General features: G+C 39.7%; 1 protein-coding gene across 2 annotated transcripts; it reads left to right on the top strand.

Annotated features, from left to right (window-relative positions):
- Window positions 1-1,034: 1,034 nt before the first annotated feature.
- Window positions 1,035-5,483, top strand: LOC146614494 (uncharacterized). 2 transcript variants are annotated; one of them, XM_085376260.1, is made up of 8 exons: window positions 1,100-1,239; window positions 1,484-2,073; window positions 2,368-2,547; window positions 2,916-3,056; window positions 3,324-3,378; window positions 3,539-3,692; window positions 4,779-4,857; window positions 5,372-5,483. In XM_085376260.1, exons 1-8 carry the CDS (start codon window positions 1,107-1,109, stop codon window positions 5,411-5,413), a joined length of 1,374 nt encoding a protein of 457 aa, XP_085232386.1. In that variant the 5' UTR covers window positions 1,100-1,106; the 3' UTR covers window positions 5,414-5,483. The 2 variants fall into 2 exon arrangements, with proteins under 2 accessions (XP_085232385.1, XP_085232386.1); XM_085376259.1 differs by lacking the exon at window positions 5,372-5,483 and having other exon boundaries at window positions 1,035-1,239; window positions 4,779-4,971.
- Window positions 5,484-11,464: the final 5,981 nt, after the last annotated feature.

Below are 11,464 nucleotides of genomic sequence, written 5' to 3'. Positions count from 1 at the left end.
TTAAAGTGTCATTTGAGTGGTCACATAGATGAGGGTTTGACTGTAACGTGTCCCTTTGATGGATGTTCTAAGACATTCAATGTAAAGTCATCCCTAACGCATATTTCCAGATACCATAAAGGGTGGGATGTTACCAAGATAGCCCCAGTTCATATATGTGAACTAACAGAACGGTCTTTCCAAGGTGAAGGATCACATGTAGAACCTGAAGAACCTGAAAGTTTTAACATTGATGCAGAACAAAGTGATAATTTCTGCAGTGATCAAGTGAAAGACAACTTCACAGAGAGTCTTGCTCAGTTTTACTTGGGTTTACAGGCAAAATATTTGGTTCCAGCCTCCACAATAACAGAAATAGCAAATGAAATGAGAACTATAAGTGATATTCAACAGGAATATACTGTGGATGCACTAGCCTGTGAACTGGGGCAGTATGGTGTTCCAAGGGAGACTGTAACATCTCTTGGGAATAGTATATACGAGCAGAGCCCTATGCACAAGGCATTGCATTCTTATTTTAAAAGGTGCATTAGGGCAAGTAAGAACTTCATAAATGTAACCAAGTCTCTGGCTGAACGGCACCAGTTGCTTCAGGCTTATCAGTCTTGTGGTACCTTGTTTCGTTCCCAGGTTCATGTCTCAGACTCAACACGGTTCTATCCAGAGCTCTATGACCAGAACATAAAGACAGTGGTTGGAGAATTTGATTTGAACTCAAGTAACTCAGTTGTCACAGAGAGTGTGCAGGTTAAAGGCACTACATATGCAAATGGAATGCTGGTCTTACTGAGCTACGCAAAAGGACTACTGCAGTTAGGACAAATAGCAAGCATTTTTGTAAAAAATGAAACTACTGTCCTACTTTTGCTTCGAGGGAAAACTGCCAGCTGGATACCTGATCTTGAACTCTATGAACTTGATGAAAATGCTTCTGACCTGTTCAGTTGCCATGATTTGAACAAACTTGATGATTATCATCCACTTTATTCTTACCAGAGAGGTACTCGGTGGCTCATTCCTCTTAAACACACACCAACATGGAACTTGTGAAAAACTATGTCAAGAAAGCAATGCCATCGCTCAGTAGCGATCAGATGGATACACTCATGGCTAAACTGGAGGAATTAGGAGTTCTCTCTGTAGATGACCTGAGCCTTGTGGACCCGGAGGACATTAAAGACACTCTGCCATTCATTCAGTGCAAAAGATTCGTCAGAGCTGTCAAAGCATTGGAAGCAGGTGAGTTTTTGCCCCTCTGTTTTAATGCAAGTTTTCTGAAACTACAAAGGTTTATTCCAAAAATGCAAAAAAAAAGTTGCCATCAGCTGTACATGGCAATAATTACTCTATAATTGGTTTTCATAATTAGGTCCATTTGTATTCCTGGTTGACCCAAACTGGACATTGAGGACCAATGTATTAATTGATTTGCAACAATTGTGATGTGTTTAATTTATGGAGATGTTTGTCATGTCATCCATAGATTCACAAACTCCACCGCAGTTCACCCGGCCTGGCCCCTCATCAACACCTGAACCACAGAGGTTTCAGCTGCCCTCAACACCACCTGAGACAGCCGACTCCCCATCCCAAGACACATATTCTGTACCATGGCACAAATTTCCCTCAAAAGTCATGGATGAGTTGCGTGAAAAAAAGTACATAATGGGGAAAGACAGACGAGAGATGGTTCGGATCATCGCTGAAGATTACCTCCATAAACACCCAGGAAGACCTGGTAGACAAAAGCTGAGGGAACTCGCCAGTATGATTGTAGGACAATATCCTGCCTCCTTCAAGCTGACAGAGCCGTTTGGAAACAAACCTTTTGCAAAAGATGGTTCTGAAACTCTCTTTCGTCAGCTGGAACACAGAATTGAAAATATGAAGAGGCCACAAAGCTCACTGAAGAGGCAAGCAGGGGGTGAAAATTCAACAAAGAAAAGGCCCAGGAATTCAGATCTGTATGGATGTGTGGCGTGGGATCCAATCATTGAGGGGGCCGTGTGTAGAGAAGACCTGCTGTCTAAACGAGATGAGTTGAAACGTGCCTTTCAAACCCAGGATCTTCAGGTGGGTCTGCAATCATCCATTACAGATACAGAAAGCTTTATTAATCCTCGAAGGGCAATTCGGTTCCTACAGTCCACCATCTAGACATACAACCATTCACACAGCAATAGTATATAGCAGGAGTAATGCGATAAGGTCTGGGTCCAAGTACAATTTAGGACACATTGTGAAATTGTAGATCGTCTGTAGATCACTATGCCCATAGTCAATTGAAATTGATACCCTGTTTTATTATTTTAATTGGTTAGTTTGACTAACTGTTCGACTGTTTGTCTAACTGCCTCATATCTTTAGGAGTCATCTGTTCGAAAATTGATGACTGAAACATATCCCATTCAGCGTGAAATCCTCAACGATGATGATACCACTATTGCCGTTGTAAAGGACGAGTGGCCGTTCCTGTTTGAAGTTCCTCACCTGTTTGATCATGCATCCAAACTCCTTGGCTTCTCTGTACAAAACAAGCTGGCACAGGTGTGTTGTTATTGTTATTATTATGATTGTGCTGTGCTGTTCCATATGGAGAGAATTTTGTCTTTATTAATCAATCAGAAAAAGATTTGCAACCAAAAAGAGAGTTGAGACCAAAAAAGATAAACTGGCAACCAATCAAATAGAATAACTTGGATGAACAATCAAATGGAATAGATTTGAGACCAAAAATCAGGAAGTGACAACCAAAAAAGCAGGACATTTGAGATCAAAACAGAACAGGTTGCAAATGAAAATGAAATAATTCATTTTTATTTTTATTTTTTTCAAAATTCTCTCCATAGCTCCAAATGAAAATGAGTGTTAGTCTTATGTACTTGTACAAAATTAACACCTTGAACCTTGAACAGGAACTTTCCAAAAAAGAAAAGGGGATCAATGACTTCCTTGACTCCAAAGGGATGAAGATGGGCGAAGGTCCAATACAGCTCATCTGTGGCATTTCAAAATACTTCAAGGAAGACTCTTATAAACTCTTCCACAAAAAAGAGGTAGATGTTGTAGATTTTAAACTGTGTGCAAGATAATTATTTGCATCCAGTGGTGAACCAAGTAACCAACCACAGTAGGAAGTATAGATTCCCCTAATTGTGCTGCTGATATTCTCTATAAACTCTCTATCTATAAACTATTTACATTAATGTTTTTGCATAATGGCTACCTCTGTCTGATGAAGACACTAGCAGATAGTCAATTTGCCAGCAGGTTTGTGTGTACTGGAAACATTAATTCATGTATCATGTCTGTCACCAAAACAGATCTCTGCAGATCCTGAAGTCGAACTCCCAGTGACCCCATGCATCCTAATCAGAGGTTTGTAGTTAAATCTTTTTTTGTATCCCAGCAAGCTGTTGTTAGCTGTTGTTATAAGCTGTTGTTGTGTCATATTTATTAAAGAAATGTTTTGCTTGCCTTAAAATATAGGATTTTTTTTTTTTTTGTAAATGGTACATGGTTTTTATCTGTGTTTAAGGTGACCAGCAATTCAAGATTGCTGTTGATGGGTTACTTGTCAATGACCACATCACCTCTCCCATTGTGGCCTTGAGCTACGTCTTCTCCATGTTTTATGTCTGCAACGTCCAATACCCACCGGAGATGGCTTTTACTCTCGAATTCATGCAAAGGTAAGCACTCATTGTTTGGAAATACTTTGTAAATGTGACTTTGCCGTGCCTTTCTGCACCTGACCTGCTTTTTGTCAATCTACACTAAACCCGTTTGTCTGAGATGTACAAGCTCAAAATGTGTCGTCACATGCTGTGAGCTTTTAGATCAGCTGTTATTGGCTTATGATCCCCCTGAATATGGATTTGTTCAGAGATTTTGTAGCTCCCTGTTGAAGACTATTGTTGGAATAAATGTGTCATATCTTTTTAAAGGGCAGGTAACATGCTTTTTGCTTTAAATAGTGTCCTAAGTCAATCAATAACAAAACAAACATAACATGATTCCAGTTGGGAAATGGAGCAAAAACATATTTTTCTCAGAATGGTTTGTTGACACAAAATTCGTTTGAGCTATCTCTTTAAAACCATTAGCACCTGAGACCAGGTTATGTCAGTGGTGGTCAAACCTTTTCATGTCAAAGACACACAAACTGAAATTTATTTGGCTGCAGACCCCAAACTCAAAATATGTTGTTCCAGGGACCCCCCCCCCCCCGAAGGAAAGACTAAACATATTAATTTAAAAAATACTACATAGTGGATTCATGCCCAAATGTTAATACTTGTACTGATGTGTAACGTGCACTGAATGTCACAGTTTCTCCACTCCATGTTTGAATAACCCCCAGGACAGTCCGTGTTCAAATGTGCTGTTACACCTTTTGATAGGACAATGTCAACTGTGTTTTCTATCCCCTTCTGTGTTCTGTGCATTTATAATATCCCTGCATACACATTGAGGATGCATGCTGTCATGTGTTGGTGATAAGCAGACTTCTCACCCTTGCAAACATTTCTGTATATGCACAGTGTGAATGCATGTGTCTTGAAAAGACAAAGGAAGAGAGCTTAGCCACTGGCACCAGCACCACAACAACATTGGGTTCTAGACAGATGGTCAACTAGAATGATAGAGAGGTTCACACATAGGGGCATATTGAAGAAAACAAATGTAGGATTTTATTGAACTGCTCCACTCCTGTCAAGCCACACTACATGTGCAAACTTTGTCTGCATATCACTATTGGTTTTTTTTTCCCTCAGAGTTTTCTTTGGGGTCAATCCTGAGCGAGGCTCCAAGGCAGAGAAGAAGGGGAAGAAACGGCACTTCATTCCTCCACAGGTGTGCAAGCTGGTTTCTCAGCTGAAGGAATTTGAATGCAAGCAGAAGGAATCTGAATGGGCCATTTGAGCTGTTCTCAGAGCTCAGAAAATACCTTTTTGGACTGAATGTACACACACACACACACACACACACACACACACACACACACAAAGGCAAATCCAAAAACATGGGGCTTGGGAGTAGAAATACAGATTTTTACAGTATTAGGTGAGTTCAGATGTTTTAACTAGATGCCCACAACACACATGCTGCAGTTTCAAATCCCCCATGTTAAGGGGGAGGGAAGGTGGGCGATATTTGTCATTCCAGTTAAGCTTTTCCTGTCATTGTGGAGTTGGAGGTGTAAGTTTTAATTTTTTTTTAGTTTTAAGTTGTTTTAAGAGTTTTAAAAATCTCTTTATGGCATGTTGCACAGTCATCCTTCTAAGGTCATGGTTGTTATTGCTGCACTGATGTTTTATAGAAAAGTTGTATAATGTAATACTTCTAATGTTCTATTTGTTTTTTGTAGAAAGGTCAGCCACTGGTTGCAGAGCTCTGCCTGTCGGTGTGATATGTGGAGTTGGAGGTGTAGGTTTCTGCATCCTCCTGGAGGGGGCTCCTCATTTTGCACTGACAGGTGAGACAGCAACAGCAATGCTGGCAGTTTTATTGTCTTATTTTGTCATTGTCTTTAACAAATCAATTTGTTATTAATGCCTGTCAGCCTGTGGATGCTAAAAAGTTGCTAGATTTGGCATCTCCCTGTTAAAGGACATGGCTGTACTTCTTTGAGAAAACAGCTGGTTTATGTATGTAAAATTTCTCTGAATGTGAAGGTGATGTTCTGAATGTTTTAATGGTTGTAGTGTAAATATTGCAAATCATTCACCACAAAAAGTGAAATCACTTTAAAGCACTGGCAGCTGTTAAAGGAAATAAATAATTGCTGTGATTCTACATTTGTGCTTTATTGATGGTAAACGGTATAGAGAATGGTACAGAATTAAACATTTTAGGATGACTGAAGTGTCCGTAAATGGTATGGATTGAGTACTTAAATAATACGGAATATTCCATTTTAGGTTTGATGGAACTGTCCGTAAATGGTAAAGAAAAAGTCAGGTAAATCTACGGAAATATCTGTTATAGGGTTTACGGAATTGTCTGTGCAATAACGCCGAAATTTATGGAAAATACGGAATTTTCCATTTTAGGTTTGACGGAAATGTCCGTCAATGGTACAGAAAAACTCGGGTAAATCTACAGAAATATCCGTTTTAAGGTTTACGGAAGTGCCCGTACAATAACGGAAAAAGTGCTGGTAATTAATTACCAGCACTTTTTCCGTTTTATAACGGAATTTTTTTTAACAGTGTAGAGCACACTGAAATTATATCCTAGGTATCCAAGAAATACTCCTGTACATATTACACGTCAATCAAACCAAAAGCAGAAGGCCAGTACTGCTGGGACACACCACGTTACTTATCCCAGCATGAAAACTACTTTCTGTGACCTTTAAGCTTTACTGTAGCAGTTTATTGACTTTCTGTCTCAGCATACATCTCTGATAATACAAGGCAGCATTTTAGAGACATTTTTGTGGACAGAAGCTGCTTCACTGAAGCCTTCCAGTCATCCAATAAACAGCAGGAAACAAGGGTGGGGGAGGTGTTTTTTGCTGAATATATGAGAAAATAATAAAAAATAAAACTGCAAGATTACAGAAAAGGGATCAAGAATGACTTTTTAGATGGTGAAAAGTTAAAGTTAAAGATTAAACACAGGAACAGTGAACGCCAACTTTTTCAGTCTCCACAATTTCATTGGTGATAAAATACAAACCAACTACATTGATTAAAAAAATAAGAACGACAGAAAGTGTTGGTTTCTTTGACAGATGGTAACTCCAGAAAGTGATAAACTGAAACTCAACATACACATAACCCTCCACTATTTGTTTTTGTTTAAATAAGTCTTATTTCACCTGTTGCTCCCTGGGGATGTTCTAGTCAAGGGCATCTAATCAGTCACCCTAATTCTGATTTGAGAACATCACCAAATTAGGGCAAACATTTGCTTCAGTAAATACCAAACAATTTACAATGTCTACTTCATTTTTTACATGAATGTCAGTTGCAGTTCTTCTCGTGGCTTTACATACGTGGTAGCTTGTACTGCAAACTGAGGAGAACTTTATATGAGTTAAAGTAAAGCTGGTAGCTATGAAAAGTATGGTGTTGAACTGCGTACAAAGAAGAGGATGCAGCTTGCTGAGGCTGCTGCACAAATAATACTGTGCTCTGCTGCCAAGGTGACACTGCATCTCTCACCAGCTCTTTGTCCGCAGACTCTAACCTGTTGACAGGATGCCACATCGCATAGTTGAGCTCACTCTTCACACTGATGGATGTTCAAGACAAGCACAGCACATCAAATCCCCCATTTTTTGATCTGTTATTTCCTTGCCCTAACAGTCAGAGAGGCAGAGGCTGACAGAACGGTTTAATGCCAGCACTTGTCATCATTTTTCTTACCAACCAATCCCAAAAGCAAACAACGGCTGCTTTACATGTATAGGGCTGCAATTTATTCTTGCAAAGAGAATCAAATCCAAATCAACACTTGTCATACTTGCCTAATGCAATAAAAACGTACCTTTAGGATGGGATACAGTTAACGATGAATCACAGGGTTGGTAATCTACGGGTGTCTGAAATTTCCTAACTCCTTGAAACAACTGAAATTTTCAGTATTTTTCTTCTACGATGATAAAGAATTCATATAGTGCAAAGAAAAAGCAAGGGAAAAGGGAAAAGACTACATCCCCAGTTATTACAGCAGAACAAACCCGCAGAGAAAGATCGATGGTAATTCTTGGTGAAGCATTTGTTCTGACAAAGCCTCAGAAAAGTTTGAGATAAAACCATAAATGAGTGATAATAAAGTTTTACTTCCCACCACTTAGGTTTAGGTTTAGTACACCCCCCAAAATCAAAGTTTCCCCTCTGACAAGCTTTAAGGACAAGTTTTTTTCCAATTCATATTTTCTAAAAAATTCATCAGCTGGCGCAGTGTGAGTAGCTGGATGGGGTCAGGGTCCATGAAATAAAAAATGTTAAAAATACTTGCCAAGAGTTTCTGTAATGCAATTGTTTGTTTCAACAAGCCCGCCTGTACACAAATGCCATGTGCAAACATTAGGATAGACGGGCTGCCTGGAAATGTATCTGGTGCATGGGACAGACAACCCCAGGACTTAATTTATGAACACAGACGAGAGCTTATAACCTGGAATATATTAAGTGGTCACTATGAAAGTCTACGCACTCACATTACTGACATGAAAGTCAGGTGGAACATTCAATGAACTTGAGCATGACCGACTTGTATTAATAGTCTGAACACACAGTCCCTGTGCACCTTGGTGGCCTTTTTAAATGTAATTAAGCTCCAAATCTCATCACCGAGTTTAAGTATGGAGAAATGCAAAGGACATGGAAGGTTGAATGTGTAAAGTAAGAACAAGCACAGAGGAGACAGTCAGTAATTTTCAACAGGTTATGAGAGTGACCAAACGAGCTGAAACAGAGACATTGGTACGTGTGTGTGTTTGGGTGTGAGTGTGTCTCTCCACTAGAAGAGTGAGGAGTACAGCCTTGGATTACACAGAGAGAGGATTAACATCTCTACAGTCGAGGGATCTGTGTGAAATTGCAAAGGTGTGCCACTGCAATTTTCACTGCTGTCAGGCTGCCTCCTCTAGGGTGTGAAATTTTCACCAGATACCAGACAAAGATTTCTGCTGTGGTTGGCCAGTTTGTCTACTTGGCTTTCTGGAACCTTCTGGTCTATATGGGACACTAACCTTACATTTAGATCTTAGTTCTGATTAAGGTTTCATGATTAAGGAAGGATGCAAAAGCCTCAAATCAATTAAATTAATCAGAGGCTGAATGAAACTGTCCAAGGATTATGAGGAGACAAGAAAGAAAGTGAAAAAAAAGTCTACATGTATAAAGATGCAGTTAAGAACTGACAGAGAATTAAAAATGCAAGACCAGGATTCCTCTTCTTTTTAATTTTAGAACCACTTTAAATCAAAGCACTTCTATGATTTCTTGCAGTCTGGGTTCTGTTAGTATTGTTGTTCTGCTTCTAGTTCACTCGTGATCTGGTCTAGTCTACTTAGTGTTTCCTTGTTGTCTAGTCCCTGTTGCTGGGTTTGATGTGGTTTCCTGTTTTATTTTTATTTTCTCATGTGCTTTTTATTTACTTTTACTTTCTTGCCTTATTGTTGTGATTCTTTTCAGCTGTGTCTTGCCAGCCTTATCTGTCAACTTTCATGAGGATTTCATGTGGGAGTTTTTAAACCATCTTTCTTTCCATCTAGTTGTTGTCACAATGTCTGTAAATCCTCTTTGTGTGTTTCTTATTGTTTATTCATTCAAATCACATCAAACATTTTGAAAATGTCCTAGGCCCCTTGAAAGCTCAAGATTGGATGTGGAAATATTCTATACTCCTGATCAACTGCTGTGCTCCTTCACTGAACTCTAGAGTAAAGTGTTACCAGCGAGAAATGTACCCAAAACAAAGACAGGAAATTATCCCCATAAACACGATTCGTGTAGAGACAGATGTTGGAATAGCAGCTGCTACTCATGATCAACAAAAGCAAACAATGTGTCTGGATTCAGAAATTGTTTGTTCCTAACGGCTACAGTATGAACACCAGAAAATCACAATAGGTTTAGGCAAAAGAACAAGGCAGGTCCGTGTGTCCATCGCATGGACACACATTCTTTAGTTCTCAGATGACAGTTTTTGTTTAGAGAAGGTGGTTTAATTCTAATTCGACAGACTTAGAAGGAAAAGGTTACACAATCAGCTTTTCTGTTCTCTTTTCTCAGGCAAATAACTATTTTCATCCTCGACATGTATTTACTAAACTTGAAAAATTAAAAACTGAGCAAATCAGATCGAATTTTGCAACTCAGCGGGAAGTACAGCTGCTGCTTTTCAAGGTTTGTTTACTTATCTAGTGTGTATTTTTTGTATTTTTTCTTTTGTTTTTTCCTTCACTTCCCTTTCTTTTCTCTTTTTCTCTTTGTGTTTGTCCTTGCAGAGAAGTCAAGTGGCTCTCTGTGTCTCTCTGCCAAAGCACAGGTGACACGCCGGACACCTGGAGGAGAAGGCTAATGAGGTGCCCTGCCACTCCAAATCTTGGCTTCTCATCTGGACTTTTAGCAGGGGACTGCAGAGGGGAAAAACGATCACTGCAGCTGTGACCAACTACTGACATCTAAGCACGCATCAGTGTGTGGAAGCTCTTCAGGAAATCATTACAGTTGAACTCTAACTCGTGATAGTGTTATGATATGTTGTCTGCATCAATACATCAGTGTCTGTTTAGCTGAAGTGAAAAAATAAACTACCGAAAAAGTCAAAAAGCATGCGTTATAAACCAAGTCGTGATCAAAGAAAGAAGTCAAATATACCTTTGCAGATCAAAGGATAACCAGACTCCAAGTTAAAGCGATTTGAAAAAGAAAAGGTTGTCTGTATTATAAGTAAGCATTGTATCTCCAGCAGTTACCAAACATGCTCTAAATGAATACAGTGAAACGCAATTGTTGCGTGATGTTAAACAGCAGTTCTGCCTTTCCTAACCCAAAGAACCACCTTCAAGAAAAAGGGTGCTCTGTGCAGCATTTTACAGATTTACCTTGCTGATGTTGTTCCTCTAAAAGGTAGTGGAAAAGGAGCTCTTGGTTCTCCATGACTTCTATAAATTGTACATGACTGTGCCCTACTGTATCATGAGATGATGGGAAAATTAACCTCATGCTCTGTCTTTTATATTGTACAAGGTCTAAGAAAAAAAGTCATATCAGATTTAAACCAGGCTTTGGCACAAACTGTAGGTGTTTGTTTTTACCTCCAGATCACTGAATAATGTAATGTGCATGTCCCCATAGGGAGATTAGCCCTCTGCATTTAACCCATTCACCCAGTGAAGCAGCGGGCAGCCACCAATGCAGCGTCCGGGGAGCAGTGTGTAGGGACGGTAGCTTGATCAGGGGTACCTCAGGGTAGCCGTTCTATGGATTCAAACCCCCGACCTTCCAATCACAGGGCAACAACTCTACCTACTGAGCTAGCCCTGACCCAATAGGTGCTGATAACTGAGAAAAAATACATTTGTACAGAAAAAGTTACACAAACGTTTCTCTAAAATGCACCAAAACCATCTGTACTAGCCTGGCATGTGTCAGTCACCAGTCTCTCTGGCAACAGGTAAGCTTTATTCACTCTTCCAACTGACTGCAGGTCTGTTACTGACAACAGGAGAGCATGCTGGAAAGTGGGTCACTGTCAACACCGTCTGTCTCCCACCCATATGCTTCACCAGCACCTCAGCTAACCTCAGGATATGCATGACAAAGAACTAAAGAGACAGTGTCAAGTGTGTAACCTTACCTCAAAAATTTAATAAATAAAAATCACCGCAGTCACTTTTCTACTATCGACCGAAAACAATTTTCAACGATGCAGAAGCTGGTGAGTGAAGCCACACGATGGTTCGTGGAGGGGAAACAAAACCCTGTGTGCTCTCTGC

The sequence above is a fragment of the Diplotaxodon limnothrissa genome, linkage group LG17 (genome assembly GCF_057381915.1).
Source record: "Diplotaxodon limnothrissa isolate DT_005_m linkage group LG17, D_limnothrissa_male_GT1.1, whole genome shotgun sequence".
In the NCBI taxonomy this organism is placed as follows: domain Eukaryota; kingdom Metazoa; phylum Chordata; class Actinopteri; order Cichliformes; family Cichlidae; genus Diplotaxodon; species Diplotaxodon limnothrissa.
The sequence above is the reverse complement of the archived record's forward strand: the minus strand, read 5'-3'. Positions and strand labels throughout refer to the sequence as shown.